Source organism: Rhynchophorus ferrugineus, unplaced genomic scaffold, assembly GCF_030347505.1.
Source record: "Rhynchophorus ferrugineus isolate W39M unplaced genomic scaffold, kcgeb_rfMv2 rfM9, whole genome shotgun sequence".
NCBI lineage: Eukaryota > Metazoa > Arthropoda > Insecta > Coleoptera > Curculionidae > Rhynchophorus > Rhynchophorus ferrugineus.
The window spans coordinates 2,977,489-3,005,276 of record NW_027472588.1 but is presented as its reverse complement, the minus strand read 5'-3'; the positions used below and the strand labels follow the sequence as shown (position 1 = coordinate 3,005,276).

Here is a 27,788-nt window from a genome sequence, read left to right as displayed (position 1 = left end):
CAAAATTTTAATTGAAATAAAACATTTTTGGAATAATTATGATTGCATTTAAAAATTTAATAAATGAATCGGCTAAGGCATTTTTCGTTCTGCTATTTCTATTCCGATAACTATATTGTATCAATTGCTTTATTTATGAAACTATTCTAATGAAATAAAGCTTTTTATTTTAAAGCAATTAGTAAAATTTGGGAATAAAATTAAATTAGACTGTTTTTGGAGGTTTTCTTTTTTTTTTGGAAGGGGTTCTCGTTCCCAACCAAGTTTTTTGTTTCCAAAACTTTTTAAATTTTTTTTTAAAGCTTGTGGTTGCTTTAGTTTATTTTTTAAATTATTTTGAGGAATTTATAAAATTTAAAAGGAATGCAGGTTTATGAATGAAATTCTTACGTGAAACATCGTTAGGAATTTCTAATTAGTGGGAAACATTTCCCATCTAAAATACAAGACCGGCTTCGACAACTTTTTATTTTCGCAATTAGGTTAATCGCCATAACTTAACAACACATCAGTGGTCTTTTCAGACCTATATAATGCGAATGAGGCCCTTGATATTCAACAGTTGATCACCAACAAAGCAAGATGATACGTGTAAGTACTCTGTCATTATTATTAAGTCGTTTTATACTTTGTAATGTGGTTTTCAGATTCTTTTGTTAACCCTGTTAGTTGCTTTAAGCTCAGGCTTTCGGGTACCAGTTCCCCATACTGTATATGGTATCCCATTAGAGTACCAGACCCCCAAGACATTAGCTGAGGTAATTTTCTGTGATCTATTTGTATATAGCTCGTGTTAAGTGGATCTATTTTGTAGAACACTCCAGATCAGCTCACACCTGATGTTCCAAGTCAGTACCAGGAAAGCGAAATAAATCAAAATGAACCCCATGAAGTCTACACTCTTCCAAAAACACGCTTATTAATAGAGAACAATCCCAAACTGGTTGAAATTCAGTATAATTATGTTGCTCCACAGTTGTCTACTACTTTACCACCAGCAAGTGACGCAAGTGATATTGCTTCTCATAAACCGCACAGTGTTCCAGTTAATTCTCCTGACGCTTCACATGTTTCTGTTACCAAATTACTTCAAGAAACCCCAAAACCAATTGATGTTCAATATGGATACGCCATTCCTCAAGCATCATCAACAGTGAAACCTGCAGGAGTCCATATAATATCTCAGGAATATTCCCAGTTATCTCCAACAGCTCCAATAATCTCTCACGAACCGGTCATTCCCCAAGAAGCTGTACAACCGGTTGAAGTTCGATACGACTATTCGCTTCAACAAATTGCATCGACTGTAGCGCCAGAAGTTCCCAAGCCGCAAGAAGTTTATGGAGTTCCTTTAGCTTCCAATGAAGTTGAAGGTTCTCCGGCGTCAACTCCCCTGATTCCAAGTCAATCTGAACAACACAATGCACCTCAAGAAACATTGAAGCCAGTTGAAGTTCAATATGGATACTCTGTTCATAAAGTAGTACCAACAGTTGCCCCAGTGGCACCCGTAGTTCATCAAGTATATGGTTTACCAGATCAATCACATCAAGGACATCATGAACTACCCCAGGAAGCATTAAAACCCGTCGAAGTTCAGTATGAGTACTCTCTTCATCACGAGGCACCAACAACAGTTGCCCCTTCAGTGCCTGTAGTTCACGAAATATATGGTGTACCATCTGAAGCTCATCAAGAAGAGAATACTCCAAAACCACATGAAATACCTCAGGAAGCTGTAAAACCAGTCGAAGTTCAGTATGAGTACTCTCTTCACAATGTAGCATCAACAGCTGCTCCAGTAGTATCTGCAATTCATGAAGTATATGGTTTACCATCTGAATATCAAGGACATAATGCTCCAAAACAATATGGAGTACCTCAAGAAATATTAAAACCAGTCGAAATACAGTACGAGTACTCTCTTCATCATGAGGCACCAACAGTTGCATCCGTAGTACCTATAATTCACGAAGTATATGGTTTACCATCGGAAGCTCATCAAGAACATAATGCTCCAAAGCAACATGAAGTTTCTCAGGAGGCTATTAAGCCTGTTGAAGTAAAATATGAGTACACTCTTCATAAAATACCAACAGCTACTCCAGTTGCACCTACAGTTCATGAAGTATATGGTTTATCATCTGAGTATCAAGAACATAATGCTCCAAAACAACATGGAGAACCTCAGGAAACATTAGAACCAGTCGAAGTTCAGTACGAGTACTCTCTTCATCATGAGACACCAACAGTTGCGCCAGTAGTACCTGTAGTTCACGAAGTATATGGTTTACCATCGAAAGCTTATCAAGAACATATTGCTCCAAGACCACATGAAGTTCCTCAGGAGGCTATTAAGCCTGTTGAAGTAAAATATGAGTACACTCTCCATAAAGTACCACTAACAGCTGCTCCAGTAGCACCTGCAGTTCATGAAGTATATGGCTTACCATCCGAACATCAAGAACAAAATGCTCCAAGACAACATGGAGTATCCCAGGAGACATTAAAACCCGTCGAAGTTCAGTATGACTACTCTCTTCATCATGAGGCCCCAACAGTTGCGCCAGTAGTACCTGTGGTTCATGAAGTACATGGTTTACCATCTCAGTATCATGAACATAATACTCCAAAACAAAATGAAGAACCCCAGGAAATATTAAAACCTGTCGAAGTTCAGTACGAGTACTCTCTTAATCACAGAGTACCAACAATAGATGCCCCAGTAGTACCTATAGTTCATGAAGTATATGGTTTACCATCTGAAGCTCGACAAGAACATACCGCTCCAAAACAACATGAAGTACCTCAGGAAGCTATTAAGCCTGTTGAAGTAAAATATGAGTATTCTCTCCATAAAGTACCACTAACAGCTGCTCCAGTAGCACCTGCAGTTCATGAAGTATATGGCTTAGCATCTGAACATCAAGAACATAATGCTTTAAACCAACATGAAGTACCACAGGAGGCATTGAAACCAGCGGAAGTTCAGTATGAGTACTTTCTTCATCAGGTTTCATCGACAGCTGCACCATTAGTCCATGAAGTTTATGGTTTAGCGGCTGAATCTAATAAGGCATTGCAGGAACCTACCAAGACCGTTGATATTCATTACGATTACAGTGTTCCTCATGTTCCATCATCTTTGGCACCAGCACTACCGGCACTACCCGTTATCTCACACGATTCAAATACAAAGCCTATTGAAATTCAATATAAATTTATACTCCCCGATGACCATCCAGAAGAAACTGAATACCCATTACACTTACTTGAAATTCCCCATGGAACCTCTTTGATGTCCGGCCCGTCTAATCATGGACATTCCTCAAATCCTATAGAAATCAAGTCGCAGCATACACTACCACAATCCAAATTGTTGGCGCCAGGCTACGAGCTTCCAAAAGCTATCAGGGAGCATCATCATAGTTATAATATTGGCCCCATGGATAACACCAAACCTAAAAAAGAATATATGGTACCAGATGAAGTGCCCAATAGAGTCATCGTACCCCACACCGTGTACGGAGTACCTTTAAAATACAGAACTTAGTGAGATTGCTGGTATATAATAATTGGTGAATGTGTCTCATGGTTTTATATATATATATATAAATAAATATATTTTATATAACAGACTGTGTTATTGTTTTATTCCATAATTATCTAGTGTCATATCAAATAAAGAAAAACTATTTTAAATAATAGTATGTAATAACAACAGTATAACCTACATATTGAATAGAAGAAAAAATTGATTGCAGCCCTTCTAACTTTTAAAATGCTATATTGGATGAAAATCGAGCAGTGGTAATTTAAAAAGTTTATATTTATTGACACATAAAGATTTATATAACCTTCAGCAAGCAGACCAATTGAATTATACAGATACAAAACATAAAAGTGACGTTACAAGTGTTGAAGCATGGGTAAATGAGGTCAAAGATACAGGATGTGTGTTCTTATAAGAGGGTCACTATTTCTATTTCGGGAATAGGAAAAAAAAATAGTTAAGCTGCGAATATATCTTTATTGTTTTTCAAAGTACTCGCCACGATGATCGATACACTTTTGCATACGCTCAAACCAATTTTCAAAGCATTTATTCCATTCCGAATGAGGTATCTTCAAAACACGATTTTTGAACGCTTCAATAGCTTCTTCGGGCGATGAAAATCGTCGACCACGCAGTTTATTCTTCACGGATGGGAACAAAAAGAAGTCATTGGGTGCCAAATCAGGACTGTACGGCGAATGACCCATCAATTCGATGTTTTGAGTGCTCAAATGGTCTCTTGTCATGATGAAGAACAATCGGACGTCTCTTGTTTGTTTTCCTTATTTCACCAAAGACTTCTGGCAAACAAATGGTTGTGTATCAATCAAAATTTACTGTTCTACGATCCTCTAGAGGTACTGTTACAAGTTGACCAGTTTTCCCGAAGAAACAGGCGACACGACACACATGTATTTATTTTTATATTATATTTATATTTTGTAGATAAATTTACATTATATATTTATATTTATTGTTATAGATTATATTTATATTTAATTGAATTTTATTTAATAAATTTATTTCAGAAAAAAATTGTTTTTTATTTAAATTTCATTGGTCAATTAAACATAACGTCTAAGCTGTCATGTGCCAAACATACAGGTGCCTGTAATGGCGACTTAAATTGACTAATCAAAATAATTGAATGGCCGATTATGGTGTCCTCTGGATGTTGGGCAAAGCAAAACTTTGTGTCAGAGTCCCATAGAGTTGCATCTCTATTACTCTATGATGTATATGTTGGAAAAATCGTCCAACTGACACTGAACCCAAGATTGAATGACAGTAGCTGTGACAACTGTCATAAAGTGTCTTAAAATAAAATGTTTGTATGTAATACAACTTATAGAATCTAAGAATGAGTACCATCTAATATATGCTGTGTATTAGTTTTTAGTTTATTCATTCTCTATGTATGTGTGTATGTATGCATTCATGCATACTTGACATTATGTGTTTAGGGTACATCCCACGAAATTCTCTTGTTCGTTAAGAAGCCGCGTACGTCTTTGATTCGTGTATACTCAAGGTCTGACAAATAACTCGAAAGGTTTGAGATTTCTGGCGCGAAAGATTTTTTTATTCCTGTTCACCACTTCTCACGACATAATGTGACCGAAAATTTCGGCGACTTTTAACGAAAAAGATAAGGTAACGAAAACAAACAATCGTTTATCTTGCGAAAATAGAGTTCCGTTGTGTAAAGACGCGAAAAACAATTCCTATCTGTCACACCGTCATTTGTTTCATTACGTAATGGTTCTTTTAGCTCGCTAATTTATGCAAATGGTATGCTGGAGCTTTATCTCGATTATTATCTGAAACAACTGCGTAAAGTTTTAGTAATAAACGTAAGGATGCCATTAATATAATGTATACTATAAAGTTTATTAACGTAAAATTTGTCTAAAGTGTATTTTTTTCTATGGTATATCGGAAATTGCTCATATAACATGAAACATGATCAAGATTTCATGACTATTTTTAGTTTCGTTTGAACATTCTATGTATGATCTGTGTGCTATGTGTCCATTGAGTATAAAAAGATATTTCAATTCCTTCTGTGTATCTAGAAAAAATCTCTGTTTTAACCGTCATCATATTTTTCCATCTTATTTCCGTTCAAATTATTTGAAGTTAATGAACATTTCAGGATTAATAGATAATTTTACGTTGAATCGAACGGTAGTATAATAAATTATACACAACCCCCAGTTTTTAAGATAAATAATGAAAACTATATTATTTGAAAATTTAACTGATTTCTCATTACGTCACGTATCTTAGAAATTATAGATTTTGTATTAATTTTATATAGATTTTCGTTCTTTTAAAAATTTCTTGACACTTTTTCTATATATATTTTCGTAAAAAATTGCGATTTTCTGTCATTTCCGAGGCTTTTACTGTCATTTCCATTCAAATAATCGCAGGCTAATGAAAATTTCAGGTATTATAAAGAATTTTACCCTCAACAAATTCTTATACAACCGTTAGTTTTTAAGTTTTACTATGGAAAGTGTATTTTCAAAAAATGAGTGAATTTCAATTTATCTCACATATCTTAAAAATTATAAGTTCTAGAACGATTTAATATGGATTTTCGTTTATTTCACACCAAAATACATATATTTTGAGGGTTTTATATTTTTCCGGGAGGTTAAAAAATATCGCAGTTTTTCCATATATATAGTCGGGAAAATTTGCGATTTTTGGTCATTTTCAGGATTGTTGGTGTCATTTGCGTTCAAATAATCGCAGGTTAGTGAAAATTGCAGGTGTTATAAATAAATAATTTTTCCTTGAATCGAAATCGAATATGATTGTATAACCTTTTGTTTTGAAGTTATACAATAAAAACTGTATCTTAAAATAATTCTAAATCAATCTAATATGGATTTTCGTTTCTTTCACCCAAAAATACGTAGAGAGTGTTATATTTATTCGAGAGATACAAAATTTAGTCCCATTTTCCTCGATATAAGATTAATCGAATCTATTGAAAAACATTCGGTGTATTTTCAAGAAACAACAGCGAACGTCTGTCTTTTCTGCGGGCGCGATTAGATCTCGATCCTGACCTTGTTTGGAACGGAAAGAAGAACTAGTATTGGCACCCCGCACTGACGCAAGAAGGCATCGAAGAATAATAGCCTGTGGCCATCGCGAACTATTTTCGTTCTTGAAACCCTAATAACCATGGGCCATATCGGCCCATTGTTGACCAATTCCACGCCGAATGTAGTTTGGAAATATGTGTTAACGATTCTGTTTTTGTTTTTAGATACTTTTTCATCGCCTAAGAACAAATAACATACCAAAATGAAAACTGTGTTCATATTTATAATGTGATGAATGGGACTTTATTATTACTCATTGATAACCAGGGTGGCCGAAAATTAACATGACTAAATTAATTCTTCGTATTCTTTACCTGATATTACTTAATACGTTATATGATGCATAGATTGTTAACACATAAATACTTTTTATTATTAAGATTGTTAAAGTTGGATAAAAAGAAAACTGTAATATAACATAAACATAACAACTTCAAAAGTTTCTGTGCTCAAATATACTATAAAAGTTTTTATATGATAGATAAAAATGGAATAAAACAAGCTGTTTGTGAGGCATTAAGAAATTATTTTTATCTGAAAGGTTTTATAATATATCGAAACAATTTTCACTCTTATATATTATTTGTTCTATGTGATTGAAATAATATCTATAATTAAAAATTTTTCCAAAAAAATGAATCAGAAATATTAGATTGGCAAGAAACTAACATCAGTTTTCTGTGAAACAACTAACCTCAGTTGACATTGACATTAGAATGACAGGGCAGAATCCTGTAATTATATAGAACGAAAAGAAAATTATAATGAGTGATATGACCTCAAAAATGTTGCGGGTTTATAATTTATTTAATTTGATTGTTAATATATTGTATTAAAGTAATTATACTAGAAATATTTCAACTTATTTTGCATCAGAATACTTTATCCAATCCCACGCTAATTTATGTAATCCGATGACATAAAAAAATCGCAATCATCGTTCTCGTATCAATTGATATTTTAATTTTCTTCACCCACGTGTCGCTAATCGAGATGATGCTCATAGGCCACCATTACCATACTGACTTTTCTCTTTCTCGTCGATTTTTCAAAATCTAGTAGGCGCGGCTCCATCGTCGTCCTTAACCTCCAGCACTTTCTCTCCCGAATCTCATCCGCCTGAATCACCACCACCGGTCAGTTTGGATGATTTTTGTCAAAGTAGGCCTTGGATTTTTTTGTTATGAACATCCGTGAGATTGTCAGGCTCAAGGATTATGTTAACGTTATGCAACGGCTGTGGTTTATTAAAATTATTGAAGTACTACGTATGGACTCTCGAGTATTCGCCTTGATTATGAGGTTAGTATTCCTAATGTATGAAGACAGCTGGTGAATTATGACCGCTATAAATAGTCCAAGAAACGGAATATCACTTTTGGTTTGGCCAGTTTGATGTAATGTTATTGTTTTTTTTGTATTTTATGGATAGTTACAAAATAAATATTAATAAATTATAAAATCAAAAACAGTAAGACACAAAAAGTCACAGTTTTGTTCAAGGAATTGCAATTTTATTCAAGTGCCATTATACATTATAGAAAATGAGGGAAAAGGCTTGGATTGGACCTAATTTTCATGGAATTTTTTCAACCAGTACTCATTAAAACTAAAAAATGAATGTATAAAAACTTATAGACCCGATAGATTGAGTAATATGAAATCACTTGTTTACCAAAAAAATATCCAATTCTATAAATACGATATATTAGGTTATGTCATGATTTAACCTTTTCATCCACTTTAATGACATTTCGTTTAATTAAAATTAATTTTTATTATAGATATATCCGTTCCAATAAAACTGTTTAACAATCTAGCAAAAACGCAACTTAACCGTCAAGTTCATACAATAAATAACAATTATAGCTATTAGTAATAATAAAAAATATTAATCGTTATGACTCAAATGGGTTATGCTCGTTTTACGAGGTGTAATTGTGAGGTTATGAGCACTTTTGACGATAGCAACATTTAATTATACGTTTACTTCAATACGAAGGAAAACAAGCTTTAAAAATTAGGTTAAGATTCTTACCTTAACAATAAATCATAAATCAGTGACAATATATAAAAAAGAAATCTGTAAATTGTGAGGTTATAACCATTAGTGACAATAGTGACATTTAACTATTCTATCTAGTATACATTTAGTTTAATACAAAGGAAAATAAGCTTAAATAATGAGGTTAGGATTCTTACCTTAACAATAAATCATCAATCAGTGACAATATATAAAAAAGAAATCTGTAAATTGTGAGGTTATAACCATTAGTGACAATAGTGACATTTAACTATTCTATCTAGTATACATTTAGTTTAATACAAAGGAAAATAAGCTTAAATAATGAGGTTAGGATTCTTACCTTAACAATAAATCATCAATCAGTGACAATATATAAAAAAGAAATCTGTAAATTGTGAGGTTATAACTATTATTGACAATAGTGACATTTAACTATTCTATCCAGTATACATTTAGTTTAATACAAAGGAAAATAAGCTTAAATAATGAGGTTAGGATTCTTACCTTAACAATAAATCATAAATCAGTGACAATATATAAAAAAGAAATCTGTAAATTGTGAGGTTATAACCATTAGTGACAATAGTGACATTTAACTATTCTATCTAGTATACATTTAGTTTAATACAAAGGAAAATAAGCTTAAATAATGAGGTTAGGATTCTTACCTTAACAATAAATCATAAATCAGTGACAATATATAAAAAAGAAATCTGTAAATTGTGAGGTTATAACCATTAGTGACAATAGTGACATTTAACTATTCTATCTAGTATACATTTAGTTTAATACAAAGGAAAATAAGCTTAAATAATGAGGTTAGGATTCTTACCTTAACAATAAATCATAAATCAGTGACAATATATAAAAAAGAAATCTGTAAATTGTGAGGTTATAACCATTAGTGACAATAGTGACATTTAACTATTCTATCTAGTATACATTTAGTTTAATACAAAGGAAAATAAGCTTAAATAATGAGGTTAGGATTCTTACCTTAACAATAAATCATAAATCAGTGACAATATATAAAAAAGAAATCTGTAAATTGTGAGGTTATAACCATTAGTGACAATAGTGAGATTTAACTATTCTATCTAGTATACATTTAGTTTAATACAAAGGAAAATAAGCTTAAATAATGAGGTTAGGATTCTTACCTTAACAATAAATCATCAATCAGTGACAATATATAAAAAAGAAATCTGTAAATTGTGAGGTTATAACTATTATTGACAATAGTGACATTTAACTATTCTATCCAGTATACATTTAGTTTAATACAAAGGAAAATAAGCTTAAATAATGAGGTTAGGATTCTTACCTTAACAATAAATCATCAATCAGTGACAAAATATAAAAAAGAAATCTGTAAATTCTGAGGTTATAACCATTATTGATAATAGTGACATTTAACTATTCTATCCAGTATACATTTAGTTTAATACAAAGGAAAATAAGCTTAAGTAATGAGGTTAGGATTCTTACTATATCAGTAAAATACCAACCAGTGACAGTATATAAAAAAAGAAATCTGTAATATATTTTAAATATAGTCTATTGAAAGTTTTTTTGTACATACGTCATCAAGATGTTTAATGTTTTGCTTGCCGCAATATATAAATTCGTTTTAGAATCAGACTTCTCATTTTGTTCTAGTTAAAAAGAGACACAAAATCTGATTAATTTGAAAACGTAAACGAATCAGCTTGTCAAAGTCATCCGGTTGTCAGACGTATGCAAAATTCTTGAAACCAATACTGATAAGAGGTTATAACTTTAACCAATAAACTATTGTGGCTGTATAATTAACTGTAGTTTGTAGATGTACAATAATGTTAAAATAAATTTTCTTTGATAATATTGTTGTTCAGTCATTTTATTGAGATTAGAATTTTGTTGTATGTCAAAGCCAAACTGAACTAAAACTCAGAGTTGATACGGCAACATTGCGAGGTTTTGCTGTCACAAATTTAAATGACGTATGAACAAAATCACTTTGAACAGACTATAACTTGTTATAATTGACAATTTTAATTTTATGTTTTATTGCAATATTTTAAGGTATTCTGTCAAAAATATAAAGCTCCTTTCATACAGACGCTAATTCACAACATTAGCATAAAAGTGTAAAAAGGATTATTGTTTCTCAATAATTTTAGAGAAAATAACGTCTGGTATTGTTCTATTCATATTATTTTTTTGGTTTGGTTTTTTTTTTGGTGATATCTAAAACATCTCGTTGAAATACGTTAAATCATACGAAACGACCTATATAAATAATGAGCAGACATCAGATCGCGGGATTAAATTAAGACATAAAAAAGCAGAAAGTAAAAGTTGACGATGATTTTTATTTGAAGCAGTTATGTTTACGCCAAGTTGTTAAAATAAACATTTATTTGCATGTAAAAAACGTTATGTCCTAGATCTATTTTTATATACGTATTTTTTTTAGGAAAAAACTAGGATTTTAACATATATTAACAGACAATAGAAGCCGAATTATAAGATACTAATACAAGAGGTAGAAATTAATGCATGGCGTTGTTTAAAAATTAAATGTCAACCTAAAACATTAATGTCAACGCAGAAAAATAATTAAATATATAATAAAGAGTATATATACATATACTTTGAGACCATATCTCTTTATTTTTAAGAAAGTAAACACGAAACAAAAAAAAAACGATGATTTTTATGTGGGTTCTTATTTTATTGCTAATATTTTAATTATAACCACTTAAAATCAACCAGTCTATTGATAATCACGTAGGTTTTGTGACATTATAATATCCCATTTCTTCTTGAATCACGTCGGTCTTTTATTGGTCATGTTTAAGGACATAAATAAAGTGTTTATCAGTTCGTGCTCATGTGTCTCGTGTGAGATATGTTTGGTGGGCGGATTTAAAATACTCAGGAATCCACTATTTGAATAAAATTCGTATAAAATATGTATCTTTGAGGAAATCTGGCGACCTCTACGTTCTTTTATAGGCGTTAGATTTTATGGACAGTTTTTCATCATACAACGAATAAATCACTATGAATTGTTATGATGTTGACAACGTTGCCCTTTTGAATTTCTAATACTTATTTTTATTGATGACACATCACTAATCTAGTAGTCCTAATCTTCAAAAGTCTCGTGTTAAAGTTTCATGACAATCTAGCGTTTAGTTTAAAAGTTACTATTTTGGGTAGTTGCTAGTTAAACCTATGACCACCCCGTATAGTCCGGACCTGGCCCCCAGTAACTGCCGGCTAACTACTGGCTGTTTGACTTCAAAATGATGTTTCGAAGAGTGTTAGTCTTCTTGAAGAAGGTAGTTATTAATAGAGTTGAATTTTGCTTAATATTTATGGCTTTTACTTTTCGAAACTTTCAATAAGACCAAATTTTTTTTGAGGATATAATGGTGCTTGATGAATTTCTTAAAGATTGTATTCACTTCATATTCGACAACCTTTCTTGATTACAAAACAAGTTCACCAAGACTTCATAAATATCACGAAATGCAACATGTGATTCATAGTGCCAGTGTAAAGTACTTTGAAAGTCACAGGAGGTCACTTATGGAAGCGATCTTCTGCATGTGATTGTATAACATAAATTCCATCAATAACTTATTACTTTTTGTATAATTGATTAGAGAAACTAGATTTGGTGAACAGAAACATCCATGAGGTGTAAAAGTCATGATGATTTATCAATATCTACTGAATAGTCCACCTATAAAAGACTTATGTGGGAATTGGGCACGTGACAATCACCAAAAAGCAGAAGCATTTGCTGAATATCTAGAAAAAACTTTCAAACCAAACGAAACTAATATCAAATATAATTTGCCGGCCATAGAAACTGAAAATTCCAAAAGATTATAACATGTCCCAGGCATTTGGAAGATGGCGGAAATTATAATGATCCCAAAACCTGGGAAGTCACCAAACGAAATAAAAGCCTATAGACCTATATCACTGCTGCCAGTAATATCTAAGGTTTTTGAAAAACTCCTGTTGAAAAGAATAAAATCTATCATAGAGAGAAAAAACCTAATAACAACACACCAGGTTGGGTTTATTAACAAGCATTCAACAATTGACCAGGTCCACAGAATAACAAATGTTATTGAAAAAGCCTACGAAAGTAAAAAAGTGCTCAGCTATATTCTTAGATGTAGCACAAGCCTTACATAAGGTTTGGCATGAAGGTCTTGTTCATAAACTATAGAAAATGCTACCAAAACAACACACCGAACTATTACAATCGTATATTACAACCAGAATGTTTAGAGTCAAACAAAAAGAAGCTTAATACAATAAAAGAAGCTAAAGCAGGTGTATCACAAGGAAGTGTACTGGGACCAATGCTTTATCTACTCTATACTTGTGATATACCACAAATGGAAAATATCACGATGGCTACATTTGCTGATGATACTGCGATTATAGCTGTCAGAGACAATAGTGAAGAAGCCTCACGAAAATTACAACAGGCAAGTCACCATATAAATAATTGGACATAAACTTGGAAAATAAGAATTAATGAAAGTAAATCTGTACATGTGCAGTGCACCTATAAACAGACCGTAAAGTACCAATAACATTAAATAATACTATCATTCCATATAGCAACAACGCTAAATATCTCGGAATGAATCTTGATGCGAAACTTCGCTGGAAGGAACATATAAAGAAGGAAAAAAAAAGAACTGGAATTGAAATATTGGAAAAAGTACTGGCTAATTGGAAGAAAATCACAATTATCAGTACAAAATAAATTGCTATTATATAAGCAAATACTGAAACCTATATGGACATATCGAGTTCAATTATGAGGATGTTCTGCCAAGAGTAACATAAATAAAATACAAATTTTTCAGAACAATGTCCTGAGAGGTATTGTGGGTGCACCCAAATACTATAGGACTGATTATCTACATCGAGACCTTCATATACCCACAGTCAGTCAATAAGTCAAGAAAATTGCAAGGGGGCATGAGGAAAGACTCCATTCTCATGAGAATATTGAAATATTGCAGCCTTTGGATACCACCAGAAAAGGACACAGATTCAAAAGAATCAAACCATCTGATCTTGTGTAGTGTTGTGTAGTTAGGTGCATATAATAAAAAATACAGCAGGGACATGTATAAATATTATTTCACCAGAGACTGAGATAGGGCCGATGGGTCCTCCTAATTGTATACCTATATTTAAGTTATCATAAAGACAAATTGTAGGATAGATGGAAACGACTAGTAATAATTAAATAATAATAAAAAATACCTACTGAACATATGGGTTATAAAACAAGAACGCTTCCACTAAATTGAATTGACAATTGATGATAATAAAAGAAATCAAGATGCCCCTAAATTAACCTAGTAGGAGCCATCTCAAGACATAAGTCTTCGTATTATATCGAAAAAAATAGAATAAACTCCACGAAACTTCAGAGAACCCACAGGTGTACACGATGACGTAACTACCTAGACATCCTCCCAGCCGGCTAGATTACGAATCCTCTGAAAAACGATCCGAAAGACCGAAGCTCCACTTTGACCTTGCGGTTAGATCTCGACTAATAGATGCACAACACAATACGGACCAGGGTGTGTCTGTTAGTTATGAAGATGATGTGCGATGATGGGTCCATCAAATTCGGGGGGACACGGAAAGGTAGCGAGACGGGGGGAGAGAGAAGAGCAAGCAGACGGGCGGTGAGAGAGGGGGTTGAAGAAGACAATTATATATAGCCGCATCGATGATGAGATGAATGAAGACGCAACCCGGCGTGGTAAAACAAGTGGTGAGAAAATTAAGTTTGCCGCTGCATTTTGGTCCAATTTCGTTTTTATTCTTCGAAATATGATTGCGGTAGGTATCATTTCTTCATTACTAACATTTGTGAGATTGTGCATCAAGGTTTCGTAATTCTTTTGTATGGTTTAAAGTTAATTTATAATAAATCAAATTATTATAATATATTTTCAACGATTTAACAATGGAAAAGAAAAATATTTATAAGTAATGAGTTATTGATTTTTGCCGAACTCAACACATGAATATTATATTTATTCTTTCTTTTTATGTAGTAATATCTTCTTCTACTAGATACTTTTTTCCTTTTTTATCTTGGCCTAATATGTCATAAATATTAAAGTAACTTTTCTTTTCTTTGTCTAGTATATCATCCCATTGTTAAAATTATGTTCAAGAGAAGAGATATTATTAAAGCTCCAACATTCTTTACTATTTGCAGATCTTATTTGGTTGCCTTTTGGCTACAGCTGTAGCTGCTCCTCAAAACTACTATAGGCAACCCCAACAACAGTACCCCCAACAGCAGCAACAGTACCAGCAGAGCCTCAACAGCAAAGCGGTAGTGCCAATTGTTTCGGAATCCAACGAACTTAACCCTGATGGATCCTTCAGCTATAGGTATGAGATAATTTAACTTTCTTTTAGGGAGACCCCAAATTTAGTATCTTTTAAAATAATCTCCCATGGGTACTATTTGTATATTTTTTTTTAAATTTTGGTTCCAACCAATAGTTCTTAAAACTCCCTACTCAGTTTTAACATTATTGATCAGAAATACAACGGAGCGGACGTTCTGAGAGTTAAACAGGGTTGTAGTATCATGAGACTGCTAATTCTGTTTAATAAGAAAGCTCATGGAAGAACTTTTTAATGTTTAAAAATTTATTGTCAAAAGTGTATTTAAATCGTTATATATTAATAAAGGTTTTACTCTATATATATATACACAATTTTACCATTATTGGGAATTATTCTGATACAAAATCTTGACGTTAATCTTTTTTCATAGATATATTACGAGTTGCTTTTATTCCAAGTAGAGGGATAAATATTATTATTTGGATAATATATAGCATCACACAATAACAATAAAACATATAGTATAGGAATTATATTGTCTAAAAAATCGTTAAAACTGAATTTTTTGTTCTTAATGGTTACGTTTATTTGAACAGGCATTGCCCTTGTTACTAACCTGTAGCATCTAAAAGAATTAGGTAGTTAAATATTTAATTAGAAATATTTCCATTAAAAAAAAACTACAGTGCTATTATTTAAAAAAGTAAGCTTCCTCTAAGCACTGGCGTTGTGTAATATTGAGTTGTGATAATATTTTAAAATGATAAAATTTCCTATTAATCTGATTACGAATCAATTGACATCGTTAAAATATTCGATTGAAGATACCAATATAGTTTTTTTTCTAGGAATTGAATTTCTAGGAAGTAAACCTGTAAAATTAAAATTCCCTTTAAATATCTTGTTCTTGGGGGTCATAAATGAATAAAGAGCAAACAAAAAATTCTGAAATAACATATTATTCGGTCTAGAAAAATGATGATGATTAAATGATGTTAAAAAATAAGTTCTTACATGTAACAATCAGCTTCTTTCTTGCATTGAATTAAATAACTATATAACTAAATGTACTAATTAAACTGCATAGCAGAAAAGCGTAACCAGTTTTCTAGATTTAGTTTTGTGGCAAAATATTCTTATTCCATACCTGGGGTTGTCGAAAGGGAAATCTAAACTTCTATGATTCAAAAAGTAGTTTTTGTGTCATGTGATTTAATATACTAATGTAGGATCTAGATGAGGCATAGATAATGATAAATCTGATCTACATCATCCTATGTGATTCGATATGATTGATATTTTCTGGTTTAAGGAATATTTGAATCAATGAAAATGTATAATATATTTTAATTAAAAATTATTTTTATTATGGTATTGTAAAAGTATTTCAAGAATTCTCGTAGTATACATGTGTCTTAATCAAATAGATGTTAGTGACGTCAAGCTAATCTAAAGTAAATACATTGTCCCCACAGTCAATCGACTATTGTCTCGGCTACATTTTTATAAGTGTCTAAATACAACGTTTTAACTGTAATATATCTGAGAAATTATAGCGATGATGACTGTGAGATTGTACAGTCATAGGAATCCTGTTTGCTTTATAATAAAAAAAAAGTTGTTGAGATCGTTTAATAATTCGAATAACAAATGTTATGAGGTGAATGAATGAATTTAAAGGTTTTTAAATAATGGAAAAATGATTTAATTTTTTTTTGATAAACTTTATTACTTATTTGATTACTTTATTTGATTAACAATCTCTTTCATTTTAGATCAAGTGGAGAGTGTGTTCCGACTAACCGGTATAGTTGTTTTATTTTGGTTCTAATATGTTTTGCTTTTTGTCTAACATGATGTTTCCAATTTATTCTGCCGTCAATATGGCTGCCGAGGTATTTAGCTGATTCTGCTTGAGGAATCGGGCATCCATTAGTCGAACAAGTGATAATAAAATGGAGCAAAATCTGCTAAATACAACGAATTAGGCTTTTTGATAAATACATCTATGAATTTTGTGTAATATGGACTAATGTTGATATATATCAAACTCTTTTCGCCACGTTTCTACTTGTTTCGTCATCATCAACAACATCAGTTATTAGCTGACGTTAGGAGACTATTTCTCAACTAATAAGTCAGATTATTTCTTTATCATTCTAGATTTTAGTAAAACGCAACATAAGAAAAATTACTACAATTATTTTTATATATAAAGTCTCCTTTTACCGACGAGGGTTTATCTGGACTGTACCTACAGTTTAACGTGGGCTCCTCGGCATCTACCGACTGGCGAATCTATCGAAGACATCGTACCTTACCAGCCTGGTTACTGGCGTGACTGGGATCATTTTCCTTATCAGATTTTGAACTCCTGCCTAGGACATTCGCAAATTATATATATATATATATATATATATATATATATATATATATATATATATATATATATATATATATATAGAAATTAACTGGTATTTTCTAGTAATTTTCTCATCGCGAGCATAATTAAGATTTATCTCTTCAATTTTTCAAGCAGAAGTGAACTATGTTGAAGACATTATAGATTTTGTACAGCAAACTTTCTCCAACAAATCTGGATGAAATAGTAGAAATCAATTATTAGAAGGTAGAACTGTAGAATATAACAGTGACATGGAGAAATGTTTGGTTGATACGACAAAATCTCACATACCAATGTTATCAATATTTTGAGGAACATGTAAAGGAAATGCCACCCCCTATAGATTTATGAATTAATTAACCATATTATGTTCAGATATATTGATATATCGCTTTATACCCAAGGATCTGGCAGTTTCCTTTTGTACCACTTGGATCATCAGTTTCTCCCACTATCTCCCTAAGACAAACAAGTAGAATTTGCCTTAAACATCACATAGTATCCGTTAAGTAACAGTTGTCAGGTATCACTAACACTTCTGCGTTTTCAGCTACGTTTCTGGTGACGGTTCCCAAGCTCAAGCCCAGGGCTACTTGAAGAACCCCGGCCAGAAAGACGCAGAAGCTGAAGTCATCCAAGGATCCTACTCCTACACCGCCCCTGACGGTAAATCTCACTACCTGGTCATCGTGGAACCAGTTACAAAGTCACTCTGTTTCAGGTACACCAATCACCGTGACCTGGGTGGCCGATGAGAACGGTTTCAGGGCAGAGGGCGCTCATCTCCCGACACCACCACCGGTCCCAGCCGAGATCCAGAAAGCCCTGGCCCAGATCGCTCAGGCCCAAAGCGTCCAACCTCAAGTACAGTCTCAGTACAGACCAAACGCCTTCCAGGCGCAGAGGCCCGTTTCGAGACCGGCTTTCCGATTTTAACCGCTTCCAGGTTATCCACTGACTGAACCGTATTCGCGAAACATGTCCTGTCAATCTTAAGTCGAAGTACCTTTGTGTTTTGTAACTGAATAAATGTTTGTATACACGATTTTTTGTCGCTTTTTGTTCGATTAGGCGTTTAAAAAGTATCCTGGAACTTAAGTAAGTAAACAGTGGCTAGTTTCAGTGACCCATTGTCGCTTAACTTCGGCAAACTTTGCGTCAAATCTCGGGACATTACCATTCATAAGCGATTAAGAGGTGGAATCCAATTTAAACTGTTAGTACATTATGGGTAAGGTAAGTATCACACCAAATTTAAATTTTAATCAATTTAAAGGCATGATTTAGGTTAATTTGCGAATCGATGAAAATGTTTTCAATATATATTATATTCTTGAAATATACATATAAATTACAAGAACTGGCAACATGGCAAAAATCAAATTTTAGTTAATCAAAAAAAGTACGCATGACAGGCGTTCCTATGCGTAGATTCTAGGCTATAAGTCATTGCTGGCTATTGTCAACACAAAACATAGGAATAGTCTACCTATCTGCAACTGCCGATACATAGTTCTTCCAATAAAACAGCCAATGCAAGTCATCAAAGTTTATAATGCAACGTTGCCCCACCAAATTTAAGTTTTCGTTTATTTTGACTCATAAAATACTGTAAATAATACAAACTACAGTGACTTAAACAGCGACAATAGCTTGTAGTTTAGAGTTGTTTTACTATATTTGCATTATGTCATTGTTGTCATTGACATATGACGACGATTTCTTCTGTTACTCTTTAACTAGAGTAATGCTAATTAGTAAAATGAGAAAGAAAAATACTCCGAGGTTAAAAAAGATTTTACATTTTTGACATACATTGACTGTTTTATTGGAAGAAATATAGTTTCTAACATAAACATTTTTGTTTCTACTAATTATTTATCCTTTAACTTTAATAATTATTGTATTACTATAGCATTGTGCATTGTTTTATATTTACATATCTTCTGTACATGTATTAAGAAAGATAGTATATCAGGATTTATGACAATTATCCCATATCGAATGTTAAAATTGATTAACGTCCTTTATCTGTTGTGTTAATTAAATTAAATTGCTCGTAAATATCATGTTTAATATCATTATTTATATCAGTATAAAGACTATGTTGACAAAATACTTCATAGTCATATTTACAAATAATTATCAATATCTTATTTATTATATATTACCGGTAATTAAATGTGATTTGAAATGTGAGCGCCCTCTCTTAAGGTAAATAAAACATACAAATAGACGGACACACCGATAGATAGCGCAATTAAGGAAAAGTAAATTAAAATGTCATTGTTATTGTATCATTAGTCATTTATTTATTTTCAAAAACGGGGTTATATCAAACAATCAATTCTTAGTGCTTATTGCAGATACAGTATTAATAGCACAAAATATATATTACTATATTAAATTTTGTAAACAATAGGCAACTCTAAATTAATGAATATTATTGGTTTCAGGATTGTCTAACCTCGGGATTGTAGCGACCTGTAATTTTTAGATTTAGTTAGTATATAAGATACATCATCACGTGGATAGATGACGCTGTAGTTACACACACCTACGAATTTTAATATGTAAAGTGGTTTGAAGATGCATCTAGGAGAGATGGTTGAGCAATCCGAACGTAATAAAGCACCGGCATAAAAAATGACATAAACCATAAAGAATCTCGATGGCAGACCCTGAAACCCGGTTGTTCTACATACTTGTCCCGTTCTAGAAAATGGCAATGATGGCAATCGTTAATTTAATGACAATGGCGCATCGTTTACGTAACAATAGTCGTTTTCTTCTTTTGCAGATCGTTTATGTAAGTGTAAATGTTGCTGTTTGTTTCGAGATATTCGCCGAGCACGCAGTAGGTGTTAAAAACCGGGACAAATTTTATCGAGAGCTTTATTCGCCTTGAAGATGATCCAGGACGCGACCGATAGCGACCTCTGCGTGTTGTTGTTTGACGTTTGAGTATAATTTGACGTATTTTTGTGTGATTTAAAATATCTTAATACGATTTATAGGGTATATTAAAATTTTAATTAGATTTCATTGGACACTATCTAATATATTGTTACCTAATTTCAATATCGAACATAATTATGTCACAAAGCGCGAAATAATGCACGCAATGTCAACCATCTAGCCATAAACAGAAACAATTATTGTTACTTAAATGGAGATTTAAATTTCTTAATGATCGGGCTATTTCGGGTTAGTATTGTCAAGGTAAATGGCGTTATATGTAGAACAGTTGGTAAATTTTCGTTGTCCTTCTTTAGACATTTCCTTATAAGTCACGTATAAAAAGTGATACAGTTTTGTAAATTTCAGGATCTATGTTGAGTTTAATGTCAAATTGGATGGACTATTTTTATAGTTTATAGCATAACAGTTACGAGGCGGCCATGGAGCCATCTTCAGGACTATCTTTGTATTTACGAAATGTTTATTACATTAAATAAATATAACCCTCTTTTAGAGAAGTGTTATTTAGATGTTATATAGGGACCAAATATATGGTCTGTCTTTAGAATCTAGAATGTGTTTAGAAATCAGCTTCACATATCATGAGGCAAATTGAAGACAATGGACACATTGACAGACATCAACATTATTTATAATACTACACTGACTGATGTAATAATTCGTAAACCTTTTCATGATTTTAATCATCAATTTACAAAAGAAGCTGCCATGATGAGTTAACCTAGCACCTCGTCATACATCTCAAAGTAGCCCAGCATAGCTTTTTGACATCCAGCTAATTCGCCATATTTAATTTACTTCCTTGGCTACTGGCTTTGCTCATAGCTCAAAAAAATATTCATATTAATTATCATTTAACTGTAAACGTTGATGAAAAATTTTGGTGAAGCTTTGGTAAATCGGTCTTTATTTTAAAATCTAATATTAATTTATACATAGCTTAATTTTAAAGTGTCCTTTATCTTTACACAACTTTATCATTTATTTGTCTGTCTATATGTTTCTTTTATATCGATGTTTGCTGCCTAGGTTTAGTTGCTGAATTATTTAATCGTTTTTTAAATTCTAAGCATTATATCTGCTTTATTGTTTTGGAATTCCTGGAATTGTTAACATTCCTTGATCTATATTAACGTTGGGAACTATCAACTGAAAACAGTCGATAGTCGCAAAACAGTCGATAGTTAAAAAACTAGCGACTGAAAATAGTAATTACTATTTTCAGTCAAATGCACGGTTCGACTGTTTTTTTCCATTTGTGATGTCAGACGAAGATGTACGAATTCTTGTCTGTGTGAGACAATGTGAGATACACCACAAATGTTTTATCATGTTTTAATATATTAATCGCAATTTATAAATAACAGGATAATAAATATAAATAGTACAATACAATTTAAATAAAACCTAAGAACTAATGATTTTCAATAACCATAACTACTAAATAAAATGTAAACGTATACCTACTCATTGAAAAATCTAATCCATGATGAACCTAAAAATGATCGTACAATAACTACCAGACCTTTTTTAAATAAAAGTTTTATTTATTTTTGAACGGAAATATTTTTAAATTACTGTGAATATTATCATGTTCAAGTTTTCTGCCGTGAGACGGTTTCTTCGATCGTCAATTATTTGCCCAGATTTTGAATTGCCCATTCACTTGTTAAAATCCTGGATTTGATGGAATGTTGCCGTCCACTTATTAGACGTATAATTAAAGACATCGTTGGGATATCTTTCACCAGATAACTCGGTGGTCATTATTTCAATGGGTTTTAAAAGTTAAACACATTCTATTAAGATAGTCCATTCGTTAACAAATAAAAACTGTGGTGCTCTTCTTAATAGCCAAAAAAATATGAAAGTAGAGTTTTCCTATCAGAAAATGTATTTATTACAAATATTTAATATACTTTATTCACCTCTTTATCGTTAATATTTTTAAAAGAAATTTAACAACTGCTACTGTAAAATACTCATTAAATCTTTCGGGATCTATGCAATTTTTGAAACACTAACCTAATTTTAGTTTTCAAGATTTTAGGAAAAAAGTTTCGACAAACAAGAGGCTTGGACAAAAATCGTGAAAGTTTATCAAAAAAGTATTACCTATTATGCCAGTCAAAAGTATCTTACTATTTATCATTTACAATTTAATTTTTTTGCCCTCGAAAACTAGCGTTCCCAAATGCTGCTATATTATTTTACAATATATAGTTATTCACAAGCAAACTACAAAAAAAAAACATAAAATCACATATATTACATATAAATCTATATAAGCATAAATTCGGCGCATTACTTTCAAGGTCGCGGCTAGGACGGAAGGCCGAAACGTTAAAAATCAGTCGAATGAACTAGTAAAACCGAAAACAGTAACTAAAAATAAACGACTGAAACAGTCGATAGTAAATAGTAATAAAATCTGTCGGACCGAAAATAGTTACTAGTAAACACAGTTGTACCAAAAATAGAGACTGAAATAGTCAATAGTAAAAAGTAGTCAATTACTGAACAGTCGATAGTCGATTTCAGTCTATAGTTCCCCATTAGTCTATATTAATAGTTTCCAAAAAAATCTAAAGCATCGGACAGATCTTTAACCATTTATAGATCGTAGGATATATAGTCTATTCCAAGTTATTTTGTACATAGGTCATCTAAATTTGTGACGTCAAAACGTCGCAATGTTGCAGCATCAACTCTGAGTTTTATTTCAGTTTGTCTTTGACATACAACAAAATTCTAATCTAAATAAAATAATTGAACAAAAATGTTATCAAATATAATTTATTTTGATATTATAGTACGTCTAAAAAGTACAGTTAATTATACAGCCACAATAATTTATTAGTTATCACTTTTGCTGTTAATAATTTTGCGTACGTCTGACAACCGGGCGACTTTGACAGGCTCGTTCGTTTACGCGTTCGAACTGATCAGACGGCATTGTATCTCTTTTTAACTAGAATAAAATGAGATGGAAAATATTGTACGGCAGGCAATACGTTAAACATCTTGATGATATATATACAAAAAACTTTGAATAGACTATATAACCTGATGCAACTTGAGTGCGACCTGGTGAAAAACAAGCCTTGATCCATCAAAAATGACTTCTTCCCTCCTGCTATCTCTTTAGGAACAAGATATAATTTTAACCTTTACATAATTTCAACTTTTTTGTCTATTTAAGTCTTTTGTCTCGATGTTTGTTGTGTAGATTTTGTTGATGATTTAATTAGTCGCTTTTTTAAATTCTAAGCATTATAACTATTAACAGGCTCTATGTTAATAGCTTCCAAAAAACGTTAAAGCAGTGGGGAAACTCCAAACTGATAATACCAATCAATAAATTTCATTAATTGCTCGTAAATCTTGTATGTGGACTTGAGAGCGAGTTTTCCTTATGATTATGATCAAACAGTGCATGTGATACTGCGAACAATTTATGATATTAATTATTAACTCGATATCTATTGATTAAACGTTGTTTCAATAATAGATCGAAGGATATTCAGACGACAAAATTCTCATAACCTATCCGATACCGATCTGGATTGTTGTGTCCTAGCGTCCCACGCGTTAATTGTCACGGATTCCGCAGCGGCCTCCCTGCCAATGACGGCCCAACAGAAATTCCCCATCCGGTCCAATAAGCTCGTCCTCCGCCATTGTTTCCGAGGAGAATAACGGCCGATAGTTTTCATAACTACGTGTGGTCGTGTGGTGTTAGTTGCGCAACCACGCCGGCAGATTGATTGTTATTGTTTTTCGAAAAGGTTCTGCGGGTACTATATGAGATCGAGGATGTACCATCGCATTCCGATCGACATTGATGGCACTCCGCGGAGAATTCGATACCAACCCTGATAATTTTTTAAAATTATTTCTCATAGCAATATTGTAAATTAACACTAATTTTTTTCTTCTGGCCTAAAGCCAGGTGGTGAAATGAATGACGCATACCCGAAAGCGGAGATATGACCTGGAGTAACAAGTTGGACAGGGTTAACAGGTCAATTGAAAAGTCTCCGGCCTAACACATAGATGGCGCTACTACAATTAAATCCATATGTTTTTTAGTTAACCCTAACTCTCAAAAGATGCCTGTATGAACTTGACAGCTGTCGGATCATCAGTTTGTGAATTATAGCATTTTGAGTGAAACAACTTTTGTTATTGTGAAAAAAATTGATAAAAAGGAATTTCACGTGTTAATAAAATATTGCTTTTTGAAGAGAAAAATATAGTTGAAGCAAAAACTATTTTCCCAGCGACTATTTTCTGTTCTCGGATCTCAAAAGAATGCTCGGTGGTAATAAGTTTTCGTTGAATGAAGAGGTAGTCGCCGAAACTGAGGTCTATTTTGAAGCAAAGGACAAATCGTACTACAAAAATGGTATCGCTACTACCCTTGAAGGGAATTATGTTGAATAAAAAAAACTAATTTTGCCAAAAAAATGTATTTTACTATGGTAGTCCGGGGACTTTTCAATTGACCACTTATGTAAGACTGCCTCTGGGCTTACCAATACACTAAACCGAAACCGTCTCACATTTGACCCCTATGGGTCACCACTGCTACTGCATTAAATTTGGGGATATGGCACCCGCTAACCGGGCAGTCGTTATTGTTTTTGTTATAAAAAGGAAACGAGGAAGTTAGCGGTGATGCGGTGCAAGCTCCCAGCATGTCGACCAGCTCGCGAACAAACGCGTTTTCAAAAGAACTTGAACTGAGTTGTTATTTGTGGAAGGAAAAACCTATAACGGTTGCTTTATATTAATAAAAAATCTAATATAGATGAAGAGAGACCAAAAAACAAAACATCAAACCAATGATTTAACTAATATCGACATCATCAATGTCACGACCCTGAAGATTCCACAACCTTGCTTGACGATCCGCAGAGACTCTCGAATACCTTTCCGAAACTGAGGATTTAACCATAACTGGTGCCTTTAATTGATTTTAAACATCCTTAACGTCTGCATGGTTTTATCTGATGGATAACGATTCCCTGGGGATTGGGTATTACATTACAAACAACAAGGTTTACGAGGCCTTGAAAGAGAACATTTGCCTGCCAACAACCGAGGTGTATTTTTATGAAAAAATTTTCGATGTTTTGGTAAGTTCCAATAAGTTTCTCGGGTTTAACAAAATATGTCATCAGCTGAGCCATCGTAAAAAATAACCCTCACGTGTTAGATATATTATATCGCTTATATTTGTTTTCTTTCATTCGAGTTTTGAACCCACCAAGCATAGAGTTTAATTGAGGTTAGGAATATAGTGATGAGTCACAAAATAATATGACAGGAATAGGTTATTGTGAATGGTTTCACGAAACATCAAGAGGCTTGCGTCCACACGAAATATAGCGTCTCAAATTAACCAACCTGAGAGTTAGAAACATTAATTAAAATACGATTCCATCGTCTAAAATGAAAAACGTATATGTAAACGTAACGTCTAAAACGTATCGTGGGCTAAAATGAAATGACTCTTTTATATTATTTTACTTAAGTGTTTTTAAATAAAGTTATGTCGGTTTGGTTGGTGCAGTTGTAAAAGCAACAGGACGGTTCCCTTGCTGTTGCGATCTTATAGTGTATTTGTCATACGTCGTTCGACAAGAGTGTAAAATCTGACATGGAAAATTATTTTGGAGAATATTTCATACGAACTATAGTGAAGAATGGTCTTTGACAAACAATCCAAAATATTTCTGAACGTATACAGGAGAACTATAAACTTTTATCCTCTACTTTTATATTTAGAATGTTCTATGGACTGTTACCTTTCAAATGGATTAGACTATATATACTTTAAAGGGATCTGTTAGGAAAAATCGGGCTGCTTTTTCCCCAAACACTATGAAGACCTGACATATACACAACATTATTTCACCTATCCTCTGCATATTTATTGTGGGACAATTAAAATTATTGCATAACCTGATACATCATAACTGTTATCCCTTTCTGCTCATCAATTTCTTAGTATTAATGAAAAGCATCAGCTATTTGTTCACAGAAAACAGTATCCACCACGTAATGTTGAATATAAATCAGACATGTAACATTTTCTACTGGCTTTTACATCGGTTTTTTTTATCTCCGACAGTAACGACTGGACACAAAAAAATGTCCTTATGCATCAAACTGAGACCAGCATAAACGGTACGTTTTCAATAATAATGCTATTCAGCTGGTTCTCTCACCAGTAAGAAAAAAAACCGACATATGTGCACATACCGAAATCATAAACCAATAAACGTTTCTAATCCCAATCCATTTTTTCTACCCGTACATGGAAATATGTTGGCGATAGAGATCGACCGCGATAAAAACGACGAAGCAAGTGCCGGGAGTTGTGCTACGGACGGTGGACATTCTCCATCATGCGGGGCTCTACCGCAGCATCTTTGATGAAGCATTTATTCGATTTCCACACGAAAGGTAAACGATAGTCATCGGACAAGTCGGTAGAATGTCGTACTCGTGAACATGCCAATCCTAATCCGGTGCAGCCATGAAAATGAGACATACTCACCACCTGCTGATAATGCGATACGCGTCATTTCAAAAAGATAATACAGGGAGCGTTGATTCGTTCTTTGAACGATCCGCATTACTGTCACAATAAAATAAAATAAAAGCACAAAATTTAAAAATTCACCATATGAAGTCAAATATCAACTGTTACGAAAGGCTGACGTCACTTATATAGGCTCATACTATATAAAGAGTAGCTAGTGATAGCATGTTTCCCCGTTGGAGACCGCGATAATAGTATGAAGATGAAGTGTCTCATGCTCGATAAGACAAGATGTTTTGGCATAGTTACCTTGGCTAGTTTAAAATATATAAATTTAATGATGGATGTTTGATTTTCTTAAATTTTGGTAGATCTGTAGAACAAAGAAGTATATCTAAAATATATTGTAATAATTGGATGATAATAATAATAATAGGATACACATATTGTAATATTTACGTTTACGTTGTATTCTAATAACAGTAGTATAAGAAACCCAATTTCCTCTGTCTGTTGACATTAAAATCTCGTACCAATATGGTATATGCTGACTTTATGCCCACTTGTAAATCTTCACATAATATTAAACGTATTTTTTCATAATATTTGTTAACTGAAACTAGAATACAAGAAGAAAACTGAAACAAGAAGGAAAACATGTTTCTTAATAATTTTAAATAGACCTTAGAGCGTTGGACAGCCTCTAAAATTTGAGGATGCGGAAATATAAACTCTGT

The 27,788-nt window shown here is 32.7% G+C and overlaps 2 protein-coding genes across 2 annotated transcripts; both read left to right on the top strand.

Moving 5' to 3' along the window:
- The first annotated feature begins 459 nt into the window (after nucleotides 1–459).
- Nucleotides 460–3,641, top strand: LOC143202520 (uncharacterized). The gene is made up of 3 exons (XM_076414123.1): nucleotides 460–591; nucleotides 648–758; nucleotides 815–3,641. Exons 1-3 carry the CDS (start codon nucleotides 583–585, stop codon nucleotides 3,551–3,553), a joined length of 2,859 nt encoding a protein of 952 aa, XP_076270238.1. The 5' UTR covers nucleotides 460–582; the 3' UTR covers nucleotides 3,554–3,641.
- A 10,788-nt stretch (nucleotides 3,642–14,429) lies between these two features.
- Nucleotides 14,430–18,561, top strand: LOC143202542 (endocuticle structural glycoprotein SgAbd-2). The gene is made up of 4 exons (XM_076414151.1): nucleotides 14,430–14,587; nucleotides 14,973–15,151; nucleotides 18,067–18,182; nucleotides 18,238–18,561. The coding sequence occupies exons 1-4, from the start codon at nucleotides 14,483–14,485 to the stop codon at nucleotides 18,450–18,452; spliced, it is 615 nt and encodes a 204-aa protein (XP_076270266.1). The 5' UTR covers nucleotides 14,430–14,482; the 3' UTR covers nucleotides 18,453–18,561.
- Nucleotides 18,562–27,788: the final 9,227 nt, after the last annotated feature.